At 41.5% G+C, this 20049-nt stretch overlaps 1 protein-coding gene across 1 annotated transcript; it reads left to right on the top strand.

Annotated features, from left to right (window-relative positions):
- The first annotated feature begins 286 nt into the window (after nt 1–286).
- TTC5 (tetratricopeptide repeat domain 5) lies at nt 287–19594 on the top strand. Its single transcript, XM_003987375.5, has 10 exons — nt 287–398; nt 2581–2713; nt 4170–4381; nt 4765–4915; nt 6677–6768; nt 10262–10318; nt 11258–11404; nt 12271–12485; nt 15703–15847; nt 18802–19594. Exons 1-10 carry the CDS (start codon nt 348–350, stop codon nt 18919–18921), a joined length of 1323 nt encoding a protein of 440 aa, XP_003987424.1. The 5' UTR covers nt 287–347; the 3' UTR covers nt 18922–19594.
- The last annotated feature ends 455 nt before the right edge of the window (nt 19595–20049 follow it).

Raw genomic sequence — 20049 nt, 5'->3', positions numbered from 1 at the left:
CATGATAGATAAGTGACACGTTATCTATAAAGGAAATTTTATGCCTTTTCACATTGAGAAATGTGTTTACATTATAACTTTATAGTGATTCTCATAAGAAAACTGGAGAATTTTTTTCCCTGAAATCGTAAATTACCATTGTGATTTGTCAAATGTATAATTTGTCCATTTTTTTTAAAATTAAAAATAATGTTTGGATACATGTAAAACCCAAATCAACCAGCTCCTCTACTCAGGTGCAGGTAAGCCTCCAGTACCCTAGATGTCGCTCTGGCTCCACGATGGGGGTGGGCCTGAGTCTCTGTGGTTACAAAGTTGGGGGCGGAGAAGCCGAGACTGGCTGGGAAATGATGGCTGATGAAGACGAGGAAGTCAAGCAGATCTTGCAGAAATTGCAGGTGGGAGTCATAGGTTAAAATCTATATGTGCTATTGTTACTCGGGAAGAAGGGGGGAGTCCAGTTTATATATTACCAGCGAATTACTTGGCGCATGCAGGACGCTGCATGTGTTAGTGAGGTTACTATAACAACTCCTGAGGGTTCGCCCGCTGGCGGAGAGGGGAGCCTCCCCTGTTACGGAAGGGGCGCAGCGGGGTGTTGGGACCTTCTGCTGCTGACCTGCGTGCACTCAACTTCACTCCTGTTTGGAAGAGGATTTGTTGCTCCTAAGTTTATTCTTGCGCTTCTAAATTTATTCTTCAACGTTCTTACGGAGTTTTGTTTTGTTTTGTTTTGTTTTTCCGATTCACCCATAACAGATAGTATACACATGTATGTAGCAGATCTGCAGGAGCTATTATCATGTATTGTTTTCATTCCCACAAAGGCCATTTCTTTACCACTTCTCTGCTTTGAAATTGGCCATTTCTTTACTACTTACCTGCTTTGAAATTGGCCACAAGCACAGTAATAGCTTGCACCCCTTGTATCCTGGTTACTCCTCTCAGGACTTCACGGTTTTGATTCTTTTGCACACTTGCTATTCCAGTTTGGGGTCTGATGCAGAGGGTCCATACTCCACCCAGTTCACAGTTGACTGCAGTTGTGAGGAGGGCTAGTTTTTTGTACTTGGTAGGTATGAGCTAACTGGTTACTTGCTCTTTACCTTATTTCCATGACCCAATATTTTCCTTAAAACTCAGAAACTCAGTTCTTTGTGTTCTAAGACAGCCTGAAATTTAAACATTAGACATGTGACAGGCTTATACCCTGACTAAAAGCTTGTAATGCAAAAAAGTTTAAACATTGGTGACATTTATTTGTTTCTTGAGCCTATTAAAATAACATTTTTTAGAGTGTGAGCTTTATTTTACTTCTAGTTGACTTGGATTAATTTATTTTCATTCCCTGTCGTGACTCGCTGAAATCAGAGATTATCAATACTGGCTCCATATTAGAGACGTTGTATATATGTATTTGGATACGTCTAGAAAAAAGTCTGAAGAGGTATACTAAACAGTAGTTATCCCTGAGGTTGTTCGGAGTGATTATGAGGAATTTCTTACTTTGTATTTTTTACATGTACATACTTGAATTTTAGCACCTTACATATATTGATTTTTCCAAGAGACAAAAAGTTATTAAAAATGTTCACTGCAGTGGGGCACCTGAGTGGCTTAGTTGGTTTAGTGACTGACTCTTGATTTTGGCTCAGGTCATGATCTCACAGTTGGTGAGATCGAGCCCTGCATTGAGCTCTGGGCTGACAGCACAGATCCTGCTTGGGATTCTCTCTGTCTCCCTCTCTCTGCCTCTCCCCTGCTTGCATGTGCTCTCTCTCTCTCTCTCTCAAAATGAATAAATAAACATTAAAAAAGTGTTTACTGCAGCAAAACAAAACTAAACAATTTCATGCATATTTGCTTTCACAGCTAGAATGAGACAATGAGACCCTCTCTAATTAAAATTCCTAATTGGCAGCCATGCTGATTGCAGGACAAAAGGAATTGTATTGTAAGTTTTGCTGAGAACTGTCTTTTCCTGGGCTCATTTGTCGTAGATGGACTAAGCATGTATGCTGGGAGTACCTTGGGGTAGGTGGGCAGGAGTGGTGCAGGAATGGAATGGGGGGGAATGGAGTAGAGGAGAGGAAAAAGATAGTGATGTTACTATTTATGGGAATGGTGGTACATTTTGATTTCTGCCTAAAAATATCTTATTAACTTTTTGTTTTATCTCAAGTTGCAAAGTGTTTCCCTCCTCTTGACTATGGTATATGAAGTGCTTAGCCATACTGGAAGCCCTGCTGGGGCTGGGAGAGAGACAGCTGTCATCATGGTGCACAGACTGGCACGGAACTTCACCAGAGTGGTCCTTGGGACAGTGGCTACTTTTCTTCATGACCTGTGCATTTTGGTAGAAGCTGTCCGCCTGCCTCTTGTGTCATTCCTAGTGAGATAGAGAATCAGTAATTCTAGGCCCCAACTGGTATGGCCAGCCAGTCTCAAATTTCCTTGTCTGCCATTCGCTCCTCTTTTCCACAGAAATCTTGAGTAAAAGGTGAAAGATTTACACGATCTGAAGAGAAACCAGAGTATGATGTTCTCTCCTCTTAATGGTACCCTTTTTACACTTCTTAGGAACTGGTGGATCAGCTCTATTCATTTCGAGAGTGCTATTTCGAGACACATGGTGTGGAGGATGCTGGAAGGAAGCAACAGGATGTGCGGGAAGAGATGGAGAAGACCCTGCAGCAGATGGAGGAAGTAGTGGGTACGAGTCGCAAAAGAGCATGGAGCCCCCTGCGGGAGGCTAACTAACGTGCTGCAGAGTTTTGCTCTCTCGTTCTAAACTTTGCTATATTGTTTGTGGCTGTTGCAGGATGGTACAACAGAATATTTCTTCTTTTTTAAAAAAATTTTTTTTTCAAAAAAAAAATTTTTTTTTCAAAAAAAAAATTTTTTTTTTGAGAGAAAGAGCAAGTGAGCAAGCAGGTGAGGGGCAGAGAGAGGGGGAGACACAGAATCTGAAGCAGGCTCCAGGCTCTGAGCTGTCAGCACAGAGCCCAATGCGGGGCTCAAACCCATGAACTATGAGATCATGACTTGAGCTGAAGTCGGATGCCTAACTGACTGAGCCACCCAGGCGCCCCAACAGAATGTTTCTTCTAAGGGCCACTGTGTAGGATGGCAGCCTACCGGTCCTCTAGACAATGTTTTCCAAAGTTGGATTATAGCGAATGCCATAAAATAAAAGAACATATTTTTTTCTGAGACTGTTCTTCTTAATTGACCTTTCTGCTTCTAATTTTTTTTACTTCCAAATTTTTTATATAATGATCATGCCATTATCTTTCTAAATATTTCTTCCTGCATTTAGTCTTATCCTTTTGTTTGCCTCTTTGCTCAAGTGTATTCAAAGATTCCTGCTGCTGACTGGTTAAAGTCTCAACACCTTAATTTGGTATGAATTAAAATGGTATTCAAGTCTCTATTGTCTGACCATTTCTGTTTGTTTTCTTCTACTCTTCTCTCTGCCTACTTACTTACAGAGGAACTTTCTGTTTCTTTTGGGTTGGACTATCAATTCTTCCTTGAACATGCCACAGGGGTTTCTGCCTCTCTGTCTTGGTTTACATAGTTTTCTCCTTTTCACTTTTTTTTTTTAATTTTTTTTTTCAACGTTTATTTATTTTTGGGACAGAGAGAGACAGAGCATGAACGGGCGAGGGGCAGAGAGGGAGGGAGACACAGAATCTGAAACAGGCTCCAGGCTCTGAGCCATCAGCCCAGAGCCTGACACGGGGCCCGAACTCACGGACCGCGAGATCGTGACCTGGCTGAACTCGGACGCTTAACCGACTGCGCCACCCAGGCGCCCCACTCCTTTTCACTTTTTAAAGCTCATTCATTGGGATATGCCATATGCCCCTTTTCATTGTTGTTTTAATTTTCCACGAATATGCTTTGTTCTCTCTATCGGCTCTCTACCAGAGGGGCAATAAGCCCCTCCAGAGTAGGGATAATGCTTTCTTTGTTACCCCATTACCTAACACAGTACTCTGCATGTGGTAGGCTTTCAATAAGTGGTTTGTTCATACAGATTTTCTTCAACTGTTTCATTCCTAGGGCTGACCTGAGGTTATTTCTAGAGAGAAAGTGTCCTGGTCTTATCTGTAAGATTGCCTCAGTTTTTCCAATTGCCTTTATCTTTTTCCCCTTCCACCTAGGTTCTGCCCAGGGCAAGGCCCAGGTTCTGATGCTGACTGGGAAGGCATTGAATGTGACTCCTGACTATAGCCCTAAGGCTGAGGAACTTCTGTCCAAGGCTGTGAAGCTGGAGCCCAAGCTGGTGGAAGCCTGGAACCAGCTGGGTGAGGTGTACTGGAAAAAAGGGGATATTGCGTCTGCCCACACCTGCTTCTCTGGAGCCCTCACCCATGTGAGCCATCTATTATACTCTTGGAAAACACAGATGGGAAAGATGAGATTGTTTTGGTTCTATGAATTTCCCTAGGATATGAATACCAGAATAGAACTATACTGGAACTAGGAGAATGAAATCAGAGGGGAGGGAGAGTCGGAGCAGACCTGGATGAGGAAAATAGGGCCAGGGGACTGAGAAAGGAAGAAGATGATGGGATCAGGTTCAGGGATAGATGAGAGGTGAAGAAAGATTAACAACCAAGTTGATCCTTGTAGATAGGGGTCTAAGATATAGATGCAGTAAGAATTAAGATGAAAAATTAGATTTAGAAGATTAAGATGCATAAGAAAGGGGAAATAGAATCAGGAAGGGTGAGTATATGTCTTCTCCATTTGCAGTGCAAGAACAAAGTCTCCCTTCAAAACCTGTCCATGGTGCTTCGCCAGCTGCGGACTGACACTGGAGATGAACATTCTCGTCATGTAATGGACAGTGTCCGACAGGCTAAGTTGGCCGTGCAGATGGATGTCCATGATGGCCGTTCCTGGTGTGAGTGCTCTCAAAAGAAAAAGGTCTCCAATTTTCTAGAGCAGTGGTTCTCAGTATGGCTACACTCCACAATCATCTGGAGCCCAACTGTTGAGTCTGGTTCTAAGTGTCTTTGTTTTGAAGAAGCCGGAAAGGTATTTTGATGAGCCACTATTCTAGGAACTCTTGGATCGTTTCATCCAAGAGAGGACGCTTATTTGCACATAAGCAAGGCAGGATTTTTGTGCAGTCTGTTCAAGTTTCTCCTTTGGGTCTGTGTTTGCCTCTTTATCTCAGTGGAATTTGGGGTATACTAAATATAGTGTTATCACTGGATTTTGTCAGATGTGGGACCTTTCAAATAGACTCTTGAGGGTGACCAGAATAAGTTATATCTTGAACCTGGGCTCTGAGATGATTCACCACTATGTATCTCAGTTTTTTCTCTGCTTAGGAGGGGCAGGATGGCTGGAGTGGGCTGGAAGTGGGTGTTTCGCCTCTCCTAGGTACAAGGATAGAGCCAGGTGGATATTTTCCTTCCTCAGATCAGTTAGGCTCTGGTTAGATAGTTTCTGCCGAGGGCAGACCTTGTTAAGAACAGGGATCTCTGGCGTAGTTCAGAACAGTTCTTTCTCTCCTTCCCCTTGCTGGAAGTATGAGGGGATTTTTCTCTGATACTTGCTGGGGGAATCTGGCTGGTTGAAGCTTCTGGAGGTAAATCTCACAGTATTGTGGGGGCCTCCTTATGACCTGGACCTGTCATAGACTCTTAAGTCTGAAAATCTTTCTTGTCTGGCGAGAAAATGGGACGCAGGATTAAAAGTGAGAGATGGCTAATGTCTGGGAAAAGAAAATAGCCCAGTACAAGGGTCTTTGCCCCGTTTTTATTAGGATCAGAAGGCTTACAAACATGGTGATGGACGTGCACAAAGAGACAGTCTGTGTGTGAACATTAACTCATGGACGTGAGGGAAAGGGGGTCTTGAAGATATTCGGGGTTAGGGGTTTGGGTTAATATAAAACAAAATCCTGGCACCGAATGGAAGGTTGTATACAGCAGATGGGAGGCAGCACCTCTGTTTATCTTAGGTAGCCTAGGGGATGAGACAGATAGAGCAAGTAACCTCAGGGTTAACAAGGCACCTTTTTCTTTTGCTAATCAGCTCCGCTCTGGGCAGCTTCACCCACAGGCAGGCAGCAGTCTATAGCTCTAGTTACCTGTTTATCTAACTTGATCCTTCCCTCCTGTGAAAGCAGCTTTCTGCTGTAGTACTAAATTGGGGGGCGCTTCTGCCCTGAATATCTAATCTTGGTTATTTCATATACCTGTGTTCTGTATTGGGGCCTTCGTCCCGCCCTCTCTATACTTATTTATCTAATCTTGTTTACCGAAACTTGGGTGTGAACATCCTATGGCTTTGTAATTCTTTACGCCTTGTTAACCCATTGGTGTAAGCCCGGGGAATCTCTAAGTTTATTGCCCCACAGGGACCCCTGGAGTTTCTTGCTCCCAGACTTGTCCACGCTGAACCTCCAGCACTTTGTCAGTTACAGTTCAGGTGTGCCTACCTCAGCACCGGGTCCTTCAGCTCGTGAGTGTCTGCCCTGGTCACTCCCTGTGTTCGCCTGACTCTCTCCAGTTTTAGGGGCAGTGGTTTGCCCTGTGTCGTTCCCTGTCTTCTGGATCCAAGAAGAGTTGAGGATTTTTCAGTCTGTCAGGATGGAGTGGTAACTTCCAAGCCCCTTACACAAGGAGCTGGAAACCCTTTGTTTCTCTTTCAGATATTCTGGGGAATGCATATCTTTCTCTTTACTTCAATACTGGCCAGAACCCTAAGATCTCCCAGCAAGCCCTCAGTGCCTATGCCCAAGCAGTAAGTATTTATGGTCACCCTGGCCAGATGAATAGAGGTAGGAACAGCAGTTTCCATGTGGCTCTTTAGCAAGCAGCATGGGCGGTCATTAGTGGCGTTCAGTGTGTGTGGTTTTGCAAAGCTGTGTATGCAGGGGTGACTTATTTCTTCTTAATTTTTTTTTAAGTTTGTTTTTATTTATTTTGAGAGAGAGATAGAGAGCAAACAGGGGAGGGGCAGAGAGAGAGGGAGAGTGAGAGAATCCCAAGCAAAGCTCCATGCTATCAGCACAGAGCCCCCCAGTGTGGGGCTCAAACTCACGAACCAGAAGATCATGACCTGAACCAAAATCAAGAGTCAGACACTCAACTGACTGAGCCACCCAGGCACCCCTATATCTTCTTATAACTTGAGTATTAGCAACAGCCTGCAAGGGTGCCTCACTGCTAGACAGCTCTTTGAACTATCCAGGTTTCCTGTAGGCATGTATAACCAATCGCAGAGCCCATCCCAACATGTTCATCTTTTGTAGTGGGGAAAAAGTCTATATTAAAATAATGCTTATTGGGGCTCCTGAGGGGCCCAGTTGGTTAAACATCCAACTTTGACTCAGGTCATTATCTCCCCACTTGTGGGTTTGAGCCCTGTGTCGGGCTCTGTACCTAACGACAGCTCAGAGCCTGGAGCCTGCTTCAGATTCTGTGTCTCCCTCTCTCTGCACCTCCTCCACTCGCACTCTTTCTCTCTCAAAAATAAACAAACATTAAAAAAATTTAAAATAAGGCTTATTAATATTTGTGTACATTTTTTTTTAAATTTTTTTTCAACGTTTTTATTTATTTTTGGGACAGAGAGAGACAGAGCATGAACGGAGGAGGGGCAGAGAGAGAGGGAGACACAGAATCGGAAACAGGCTCCAGGCTCTGAGCCATCAGCCCAGAGCCTGACGCGGGGCTCGAACTCACGGACCGCGAGATCGTGACCTGGCTGAAGTCGGACGCTTAACCAACTGCGCCACCCAGGCGCCCCAATTTGTGTACATTTTTAAAGAAAAATGAAAGCACTAATACTTAAGTATAAATTAAGTGCTCTCCCTAGATTAACCATGAGATACTGTGGCTCTGGATTTCCCACAGGCTACAATAGAAAACAGCATATACCCCATTCTGCAGTCATTTCCTTGGGATTAATCCACTGGAGCTCCTGCTTTGCATAGGCTTTCAGGCTGTTTTTATATCAGTAGCCACTTACATGGGGGTTTCCTTCAGGTGTGAGAGCCTGGCCACTTATTATTAGATGCTTCACATTGGCCTTCTGAGCACTTTTGATTTAGGCCTCCTATACACTTTTCTTTTTTTTGCTTTCTTGCTTCTCTTGACATAGACCTTTGCTTTTTAATTTACCATTACTTACTTTGTTCTGTGTGGCAGAATAAAGAATGTACCTACCTTATATTCATGTTTGTAGTTTAGGGACTGGCCTTTTTTCAATCAGGGAGCTTTAAGGCAGAGGAATTATATTTTAGTCTGATTTCTTACTTTGGTGAGTGTTTACATTTTAAAAAATAATAGTGTAGTTTTAAAAAATTTTATATTTGGCTTCTGCTAAATTGTTGCTTTTAACTTAATGTTGTTACCCAACCATAGACATATTTGAGGCAACCATTTAAACAATTAAAAAAAATTTTTTTTAATGTTTATTTATTTTTGAGAGAGACAGAGAGACAGAGTGCGAGTGGGAGAGGGACAGAGAGAGAGGGAGACACAGAATCTGAAACAGGCTCCAGGCTCCGAACTGTCAGCACAGAGCCCATATGGGGCTTAAACTCACGAACTGCAAGATCATGACCTGAGCTGAAGTCAGACACTTAATCAACTGAGCCACCCAGGCACACCCAACCATTTAAACAATTTTAATTCATGTGTTTGTACTTTTGTAATGTGTTAGGCAATGAACATAATTAGAAAAATACAACGAATATAGCCAGGAACATAGCAGTTTCTTCACAGCACATGTGTCTGCACTTGCATGTGGTTTCTGGCCATCAACGTATGTATGTATGTATGTATGTATGTATGTATTCATTTCTTCATTCTTTTTTTTTTTATCATTTTTTTTCTTTTAATTTCTTTAAATTCAAGTTAGTTAACATACAGTGTAGTATTGGTTTCAGGAATAGAGCCCAATAATTCTTCACTTACATATAACACCCAGTGCTCATCCCAACAAGTGCCCTCCTTAATGCCCATCACCCATTTAGCCCATCCCTATACTCACCTCCCTTACAGCAACCCTAAGTTTGTTCTCTGTATTTAAAGGTCTCTTATGGTTTGCCTCCCTCTCTACTTCTATCTTGTTTTTGGTTCCCTTCCCCTATGTTCATCTGTTTTGTTTCTTAAATTCCACATACGAGTGAAATCATATGAGATCTTTCTTTGACTTATTTCACTTAGCATAATACACTCTAGTTCTATCCACATTGTTGCAAATGGCAAGATTTCATTTTTTTTGATCACTGAGTAGTATCCCATTATGTATATATACACCACATCTTCTTAATCATTTGGACATTTGGGCTCTTTCCATAATTTCTGGCCATCTATTTAAATTAGAGAATCAGAATTTGACTTTCTTTTTTTTCTTAATAATTTTTTTTTTAATTTTTTTTTTTCAACGTTTATTTATTTTTGGGACAGAGAGAGACACAGCATGAACGGGGGAGGGGCAGAGAGAGAGGGAGACACAGATACGGAAACAGGCTCCAGGCTCTGAGCCATCAGCTCAGAGCCTGACGCGGGGCTCGAACTCCCAGACCGTGAGATCGTGACCTGGCTGAAGTCGGACGCTTAACCGACTGTGCCACCCAGGCGCCCCTCTTAATAATTTAAAAAAAAAAAGTTTATTTTTGAAAGAGAGAGAGAGTGAGTGAGTGTGTGAGCAGGGGAGGGGCAAAGAGAGGGGTCAGAAGATCCAAAACCAGCTCTGTGGTGACAGCAGATAGCCCAGTGCAGGGGCTCGAACCCATGAATTGTGAGATTAAGACCTGAGCTGAAGTTGGACGCCCAACCGACTGAGCTACCCAGGCGCCCCCAGAATTTGACTTTCAATGGATGCTTTAAGGGGGCTTGAATGTAGAAACATGATTCTGCCAGTATTTGGAGCTGGGCTTGTGGGCAGAGGAAATGCTTTAAATAAGTGAAATTTCTTTTCTAGGCTTTCCTCATTTATACCATTATCTCACTATTAAAAATTTTTTTTATCAGAATGCTTTTACACATTTATTTTATCTGTATACTATTGCATGGATAAATTATAATCATATTTTAATATTTCATGTACACATAAAAACCATTACATCATTGAGGTGTCAGGGACTGAGTAATATACCACTCAAGCAGTTACTCTATAAAAAGGTTGGTGTAGGTAACATTTTGACAAGGAAGAGGTCTAGGGCATGTTGACCATCCTTAAGAGTGAGATAGGATCCACTGATTGTCTTTCTCTCTCACTGTAGGAGAAAGTTGACAGGATGGCTTGCAGCAATCCTGATCTTCATCTGAACAGGGCAACGGTAAGACGAGTGGGGTAGTGATCACCTGAGTCAAAACAGTGACATCTGGGTCTTAGCCTGGGAGGATAACTGGATATTCACAGGGACAAGGTTGAGTACAAACTTTGAGAAGAGAGCCAAATTGTTTCCAGGAAGAGCTGGCTCAGTTTGACTTCAGTGTCTGATGGAGCGTCTGGTGGGAAAGGAGAAGGGTCCGAGGCGGTGGGAGGGGTACATAGAGGATGGGAGGACAGTTTAGAAGACTTTTCTGAAATGTTCATTATAAGTATACAAATAGAATGACCCACTATCTGCAGCTTAGCTGTTTTAGAATTTGGAAGTTTGCTTCTTTGAAGGGATGCCATCTTTGGGGTTCGTGATCACCTTAGCCAGGATAAAGGACGGAAAGCATTGCTGTTTATTCAGATTGTTCATTGTAGAGCAGGAGAACAACTGGCAGAAGGGAAACAGTTTTTCTTTCTTTCTTTCTTTCTTTCTTTCTTTCTTTCTTTCTTTCTTTCTTTCTTTCCCTCCCTCCCTCCCTCCCTCCCTCCCTCCCTCCCTCCCTCCCTCTCTCTCTCTCTCTCTCTCTCTCTCTCTCTTTCTTTCTTTCTTTCTTTCTTTCTTTCTTTCTTTCTTTCTTTCTTTCTTTCTTTCTTTCTTTTTCTGTTTATTTTTGAGAGAGTGAGAGCCAGGGAGGGGCAGAGAGTGAGAGAGGGAGATAGAGGATCCAAAGCAGGCTTTGCACTGACAGCAGAGAGCCCGATGTGGGGCTCAAACCCATGAACTGTGAGATCATGACCTGAGCCAAATTTGGATGCTTAATCAACTGAGCCACCCAGGCACCCCAGAAACAGTTTATTTCCGTAGATTGCTAGTGCATTGTGCCATTACTCCCCTCGGTGTAGTTTGTGTTAAATATACATATAATTGGGAGGTTTTTGGTTACTTCCTGTGCAGTTACATAAATACGAAGAGAATTATGGGGAGGCCCTGGAGGGCTTCTCTCGGGCTGCAGCACTGGACCCTGCATGGCCAGAGCCCCGGCAACGAGAGCAACAACTTCTGGAATTCCTGAATAGATTAACCAGTCTCCTTGAGAGCAAGGTAAAGTTGTCAAAAGGCCAAATCGTACTTTTATCCTCCTGACCCTGTGGATCAAATAAACTAAGAAAAGACTAGGCTTCAGTAGTAGTGACGCTACCTGTAGAAGTGGGTAGGTGGGAGTAGGAATAGGTTTGCAAAGAGAGCAGACTAGCTTCCAGCTGCTTATCTATTTTTCCTTTTTTGTAAATTAAAAACAATTTTTTTTAAGTTTCTAAAAAAATATTTTTTTAAGTATTTATTTTTGAGGGAGAGAGACAGAGACAGAGTGTGAACAGGGGAGAGGTGGAGAGAGAGAGAGGGAGACACAGAATCCGAAGCAGGTTCCAGGCTTTGAGCTGTCAGCGCAGCTGACTTGGGGCTTGAACCCACAAACCTGTGGGATCCTGACCTGAGCCGAAGTGGATGCTTAACTGACTGAGCCACCCAGGTGCCCCATCCTTTTTTTTTTTTTTAATTTAAGCCCAAGTTAGTTAACATATAGTGTAATAATGATTTTAGGAATAGGATTTAGTGCTTCATCACTTACATATAACAACCAGTGCTCATCCTAACAAGTGCCCTCCTTGATGCCCATCACCTACTTAGCCCATCACCCACCTCCCCGCCATCAACCTTCAGTTTGTTCTCTGTATTTAAGAGTCTCTTATGGTTTGTCTCCCTCTCTGTTTTTCTTATTCTTGGTTCCCTTCCCCTGTGTTCATCTGTTTTGTTTCTTAAAATCCATATATCAGTGAAATCATATGGTCTTTCTCTGATGGACTAATTCTGCTTAGCGTAATATACTCTAGTTCCATCTATGTTGTTGCAAATGGCAAGATTTCATTCTTTTCGGGTTTTTTTTTTTTTTTTTTTTTTTTTTTTTGCAGGGAAAGGTGAAGACCAAAAAGTTGCAGAGCATGCTGGGAAGCTTGCGCCCGGCTCATCTAGGCCCTTGTGGTGATGGGCGCTACCAGTCAGCCTCCGGGCAGAAGTTGACCCTGGAGCTCAAGCCCCTGAGTGCGCTACAACCCGGTGTGAACAGTGGTGCTGTGGTCCTAGGAAAAGTGGTATTCAGCCTCACCACAGAGGAGAAAGTCCCCTTGTGAGTTTGTTTTCCCTTTCCTCTTTTTCATTCTTTTGAATTGGTCTCACTTGGCCTTTCTTTGACATTTGAGGACATTGTTTGTGGTCACAGATTAGTGAGTTCTGCTTCCCTCTGTGACTGTCTCATGAGTGTTGAGGTGATATCTAACAGTCTCTCTGTAGATTCTGTCATCACCCATTTTTTTCTCTGAGCTTGGTGCTCTGTGGATTCCTACATCCATAGCTGAAATTGAACTGCTGTGTTTTTTAGAAGACAGAAGGAAACCTTGAAATTCTCCTGCTTCTTTGTGTTTTCATGATCATAGAAGTTAAAGGAGGAAAAATTTTCAGTCCTGTTTGGACTTAGGTATGACTAGGCAGTTCCGAAAGGTTAGCTTTGAGTTAGACTTTAAGGCCTGATGGGGATATTGTCTCAGATATTATTTAACAAATATTTATTGAGCATCTGGTATATGTGTGGTAGGGAGTGAAATGTAAAGGATCCAAGTGAAGGTGCTTACAGTCTAGTAGAGGATATGAGTTAAGAACATTCACCTAGAAAAAAAATGTTCTTAAAGGTTTAATTTTTTTAAGTTCTCTTTGCACTACAGCACAGGGCTCGAACTCACAACCCTAAGATCATGAGTTGCATGCTCTACTGACTGAGCCAGCCAGGCACCCCTTACTTAGAAGATTTTTAAGCCTTGAAAAATTAGGGTTTAGTCTGTGCCATCAGTCCTTGGTTCTTCACTCACTTCCTAATCCCTTGTTGACTGGTTTCCTTTTTCTGTTTTCTACTGGATTTGTTTTTTCTAGCCTCACCAGTGTCTGGTCCATTGGCTTCCACTATGTGTTTCCACAACACTGTCTTATCTCTCACTGTTTATTCCTTTTCATATCCTTTCTGCTTCATCCAGAAGGAAACACTTCCCATAATATGCCCATGGTGTTTTCTAGAGACATATGGGTTGAAGAGCAAGAAGATGGTTGAGAAAAGTTTTGTTAACTAGAGCAGACCCTAGAGCTAAGAGGAATGAGAAGGAAATTCAGACAAAGGTGGATTTTAGGGGGCCTTGAGAACAAATATTTTGTCACTCCTTGGTTTCTCTTTTTCTTAACTTCTAAATGTTAAGTTCCAGGAGGATTCTCTTTTCTCTCTTTACCAGGATGGCAAATAGGTGCTAACTTTTATCACTTGGCAGCAGCTGCCCAAGTTACTGTGTAGAAGGATTCTGAGGCTTTGATTGGATCCACCAAGAGAATGTTGGGCTTGATTGCAGGTTGGCTATGAATTCAGGTGTGTCAAGTGATGGCATGTGTACCAGTTCTTCACCATCTCATTATAGATCATCTCTTTTGGTGATGTCATATAAGCCCAAGGCTTTGGCTGCCTTCACCATGCTCACAGGTGGATCTCCAGCCCAGGCCTCATTTCCAAGTTTTGGATTCCTATATCCAACTGCCTCTGGGCTCCAATCAGAAATCTCTAACTCAGTAGGTTCAAAATTACTCACTTCCTCTTTCTCTCTAAACTGTTTCTCCTCCCTGCATTCCTTGTCAATCTGTGGTACCACTTCTACTCAGTCTCTTAAGACTTCTAGAAGTTGTTCTAGAATTCTCCATTCTCCTGCATTGTGGTGCTCACCACGTCCATACATTTGTTTTGGGTTTTTTGGTCCCTACCTTTCTATCTCTACTGACTTAATATAGCTCCTTATTGCTTCTCCAGACACATCTTCTGACTCCTTGTTTTCCTCCAGTGTTCCACAGTACAGAGAAATATTTCCCAGATGCAAAACTGACCATCGCCATTTCTTATCTAAAATCCCTTACTGCTGCTGTGGTACTTTTAGGATAAAGTTTGAACTCCTTAGATTGCCTTAGCATGCAAAAACCCTTCATAATTTACTCCTTGTCTGTCACTTTCCCACTTGTGCCTTTTGTTACCATCATGGGATTATTTTGTGGGTTTCAGAACAGCTATTTTTATGCCTCTGTGCCTTTACACACTGTTTCTGTGTCTGTCTGGATAATCCTTTTACTGATTCTTGATATAGATAACATTTTCCCCCCAACATTTATTATAAAAATTTTCAAACACAGCAAAATTGAAAGAATTTTACAGTGAGTATCTGTGTACCCAACCACCTGTATTCTTCTACTATTTTACTATACTTGGTGTATCACATGTCTATCTATCTGCTTATTTATCCATTGATCCATCTTATTTTGGTACATTTCAGAGTAAATTGTAGAGATCTATATACTTTCCTCTGAATACTCCAGCGTATAGACATTAACTAGAGTTTGGTGTTTTGTTTTGTTTTTTACAGTTTTCTTCTTTTTACGTAAAAATTTACATAGAATGAAGTATACAAATCTTAGTGTACATTTGCTGAGTTTTGACTAACACGTACAGCTGTGTAACCCAAACACCTGTCAAGATAGAGAACAGTAATTACCAGCACCTCGGAAAGTTTTCTCATGTTCCCTCCCAGTCAGTCCCTGTTCTCATTCCCTCAGAGGTTCTTTATTTCTACTGAGGAGTGGTTTTCCTTTTTTAACCCAGATAATTTTTCATCCTTTACAATTCAGTTTGAGGGTCTCCTCCTCAAGGAAATCTTCCCTGCCTTCTAGTTTTGAACATTTCTCCGCTGGGTTCCCACTGTCCAATCTTTGGCCTCACTGAACTCATCGCAAGGGAAAAACTATTCTGGCACCTGTCACATTTGTCCTGTAAGTGATGGTTTAACTGTCTGACTCCTGCTTGACTGTAAACTCACTCATAGCTGGATCAGTGTCTTATTGCTAAGCACAAAGCTTGACGCATAAGAGGCATTCAGGGAAAGTTTGTGGGACTGAATTAAATTGACAGTGATGGTGGTTAGAGAGTTGGAAGGTTGTGATGGCTAAATTGATAGACCAGGAATAATGTCACAGCTGCAACATTTTGAGCTGGTTCATTATTATTTGTTGAATGGACTCAGTGTGCAGATGTCTCAAGTTCTTGGTCAAGTGACAGACTGATGAGTCCTGTGCATATGCTTTAAAGATATTACATATGTAAGACAAATGAGGACTCAGATGGTAGATGATGGTACCTGTCTTAAGTTTTCTAAGTAACTAACTGAGAAAGCATTTGTTAATTTTGCTGGTATTCTAAAACCACTGTTTTTGCTCTTCTTTCCTGCCTGCTTTCCTCCCCACCCTTCCCTTAACCCGTCTTAACCTGGCAGTACATTTGGCCTGGTAGATTCAGATGGACCTTGCTGTGCAGTGATGGTGTATAATATGGTACAGAGTTGGGGAGTGCTCATTGGGGACTCCGTAGCCATTCCTGAGCCCAATCTTCGGCTTCACCGAATTCAGCACAAAGGAAAAGTGAGTGATGGCCAGGATTTTTTCCCAGTTTATAGGCTCTGAAAGTGGGACCAAGTTTATCTCTTTTAATAAATATGTAACGTAATGTATATATATATGTGTGTGTGTGTGTATGTGATATACACACATATTTCCATATATGATGTATATACTTTTTTATTTTTTATTTTTTATTTTTTCCAACGTTTATTTATTTTTGGGGACAGAGAGAGACAGAGCATGAACGGGGGAGGGGCAGAGAGAGAGGGAGACACAGAATCGGAAACAGGCTCCAGGCTCTGAGCCATCAGCCCAGAGCCCGACGCGGGGCTCGAACTCATGGACCGTGAGATCGTGACCTGGCTGAAGTTGGACGCTTAACCGACTGCGCCACCCAGGTGCCCCATATACTTTTTTTACTAAAAAGGGAACCTATTGGTAAACAAGAATTTAAAAAATGGACTGGACAGAGAAAAATACTGTATGATAACACTTATATATGGAATCTAAGAAAGCTGAACTCATGAAAACAATAGAATAGTGGTTACCAGTGGCTGGGGTTGTGGTGGGCAAATTGGGGTGATGTTTAAGGGTGCAGACTTGGAACTAGTAGGTAAATAAATCCTGGAGAGCTAATGCACAGCACAGTGATTACAGACAACAGTATGGTATTGTATACTTCAAAGTTGCTAAGAGAACAAATCTTAATTGCTCCCACAACAAAAAAACAGTGGTAACTGTATGACATGATGGGTGTTACCTAACACCATGGTGGTCATCATATTCCAATATATAAATGTATTAAATAAACATGTTTACATGTTAGATGTCAATTATTTCTATAAAAAATTTTTTTAAAAATGGACTGAAATATTATCACTCAGATACTAGTTTCTTATATATACCTACAGTCTTTTTTCATAAATATGTATATATACATATATACATTTATAAACATATTTACAATTATATATTTATATATTTATTTATATATATTATTTATAGTATATACATATATGTATGCATATGTATATATATATACACATCCATATGTATATTTTTAATGAGTGGAATATTATATGCAATGTTTGTGAACATTTCCTGCAGTTTAACATATTCTAACAGCGTTGTTTTGAATTGACACACAAAGGTGGAGATGAAGATGATGATGACAGTTAACATTTCCTTAACACCTTAACTGACTGCTAGGTGCTGGGTTAAAAGGTTTATTGCCTATACTGGCTCATGTAATAAACACAGAAATCTTCTAAGAGTAGCAGTTTCACCACTTTTTCACCATTTAGATCAGGGGTTGGCAAACTGGCCTATTGATCAAATCCGGCTTCCTGACTGTTTCGTATAGTCTGTGATATAAGAATAGTTTCTGTATTTTTATTTATCTGTTTTTTTTTATGTTTATTTATTTTTGAGAGAGTGAGAGACAGCACAAGCAGGGGAGGGGCAGAGAGAGAGGGAGACAGAATCTGAAGCAGGCTCCAGGTTCTGAGCTGTCAGCACAGAGCCCGATGTGGGTCTTGAACTCACGAACTGCAAGATCATGACCTGAGCCAAAGTCAGATGCTTAACTAACTGACGCACCCAGGCTCCCCAGTTTCTATATTTTTAAATGAAAAAATTGAAAGAAGAATAATAACTGGTGATACATGAAAATTATAGGGAATTCAAATTTCAGTGTCCAAAAAGTTAATTTGTTTGGGACCAGAGCCACACTTATTTGTTTACTCTTGTCTTTGGTTGCTTTTTGCACTATGGGGTCAGAGTTGAATACTTCTTCTGTGACAGAGACCATGTGACCCACAAAGCCTAAATTAATTATTATTTGGCCCTCTACAGAAAAAATTTACTTCTCTCAGATCTAGATTATTTTTAATTTTTCCCAATTATAAAGGCACTGTAGTAAAAAAAATTTATATCTGCCTATATCCATGATTATTTACTTAAGTGAATTTCTAAGGTAGAATTCTGGTTCCAGAGGTATGCAGAATTCTAAGACTTTTGATTCATATTGTCAAGTTATTTTTTGGAATGTTGGACTAGTTAATACCAACAGCAGATGTAATTGCTTCTTTGTAGTTTTCTTTTCAAGTCTGGGTAGAAACCTTTGAAAAATTAAATGCTGATTTTACATGAAAAAATACAGCATCAGTATTGTTGTGCTTTGGTTTCTTGATTATTGGTGAGGTTGGACATTTTATCAAGTTTATTGGCTGTTTATATTCCTTTTATAAATTGGTATTTTTTTGTCATTGCCCATATTCCTGTTAGGATATTTAAAAAATTGACTTATGAGAACTGTTTAATTCACGTCTTCACTTTGACTTAAAAGCACCTCCTTCACAACTCCCAGTGGGACAATAGTTTTTGGATGAAGATGTTTTAACAACATGTTTTATGGTCTAAAGTACATTTGAACTGGTAAAGTGGGCTGTCTTTTCTGTTACTATTGGAATGTCTAAACAACTCATTCGTTTCTTCCCCCTGATAGGGAGGAAGAAGGGAGAATTAACTTGAATTTATCTTTGGCAAGTTAATTTAGGGCCTTACAAACACTGGGACTAAGAGTTGCTCAGGCTTCTCCCTGGTGGCTGTGTGCGTCTGGTTTTCATTGTCAAAAGACACTGGGACGGGCAGATTCTGTGAAGGCTGGTGGCACCCTCTAGTTAGGCAGCAGCGGCACCTGTCATTTTTCAGAGATTTGCCCCATTCTTGTGGTGAAACTACTGGCATCTTACCTACCCCAGACTGTCCTTCTGAAGATTGAAAACTTGGGGAAAATTATATCCCCTTTGTTAGGGGATATATAAAAATAAACTCAGCTTTATTTATTTGACGTGAGACGAAGGGAAGGAGCGTATACACTGAGGGGATAGGAAGAGGGAGAAAGTCACAGATGTGTATCCCTGTGCTTCCACCTTAGGATCTGTAATGAACCTCTGTCTGTCTGTCTTTTCTAGGACTATTCCTTTTGCAGTATTCGTGTGGAGACACCCCTCCTGCTGGTGGTGAACGGGAAGCCCCAGGGCTCCAGCAGTCAGGCCGCTGCCACAGTGGCATCACGGCCACAGTGCGAATGACCGTCCTTGACTTGCATGCTGAAGAAGGAGCGGAGGCGAGAGGATAAGCTCAAGACCGTCAGCAGCTGGGCCAGCTCCACCCAGTGACTCAGCCAGGAAGGGGGGATGTTGTAGATGATGACTTTCCCTTCCCCTGCCCTGTAGGACGCTTTGTGTCTCGTCTTTCTCTCCTGTTCACATGTTCAGGTTCTCTGTGGCCACACACTTCCCTGGTGTAATCTCTCCTGCCTCTTTCATCGCTCTTCTGTGTTTTAGGCAAAGAGCATGGAATTGGTAGAAGTGTTGGCATCTTGCCATGGGACAGAGTCCCCACGGTTTTCGTTCTTGCCTCCTTCCTGAGCCTCATGTGTATATATCATTGCAGTATTTATTGCTAAGGGAGGGGGCTTGATTTTTTAATGGCTTGTTTTTTTTGCAACTTTTATTTTATTTTTAAACATTAGGTCCTTCCCCTTCTTTGGGGCTGGAACAGAATTAAATTTGTTTGGAGAAAAAATACTGTATAGTTTGGCTTCATTCTCTTCAAGCTTAGATTTTGGTTTTAGGATCACTTCAATCCATTATTGTAATCCCCCCCCCCCACCTTTTTTTTCTTTACACTAAATAGTTTATTTCTCTTCCAGTTAAAAGATTTCTGGCAACAGGTATCCCAAGGCAGGAATGGCAACTCCACGAAAAGTCACTGGGAAGCAGCTTCCAACCATTTTCCCATTCTGTCATCCTTGGGGGTGGCCCTTGTGGTGCAAGATGGCAGCAATATTATTCGAATAGTGTTATTAGGCTAAAAGACCAGAGAGTGCCAGGTACTCAGTTTCTTTAGATTCTAGTGATACATTTTGTAATAGTTTCTCTTAATACCCTTGAGGAAAAATGGGAAAATGTGAAGGAGGATTAATAGCCAACTGATGGCTGTAACCAGAGAGTACATTAATGGATACAGATAAATTTGGAAGACTTCTGGCTCAGGTCTTTGTACTTGTCCGGTCCTTTTGAACTTCATCAGTGACTTGAATATCATTGGTGGCTCATTCATTCTATGAAGAATCTAAAGCATAGAGGAATCCTCAGAGAATGGGTAATAAAATCAGCATCTATCTATCTAAGAATGTTATAAGGGCTGAATCTAAG

This window comes from Felis catus, chromosome B3, assembly GCF_018350175.1.
Source record: "Felis catus isolate Fca126 chromosome B3, F.catus_Fca126_mat1.0, whole genome shotgun sequence".
Classification (NCBI taxonomy): domain Eukaryota; kingdom Metazoa; phylum Chordata; class Mammalia; order Carnivora; family Felidae; genus Felis; species Felis catus.
This window is presented reverse-complemented; position numbering and strand designations above follow the sequence as displayed.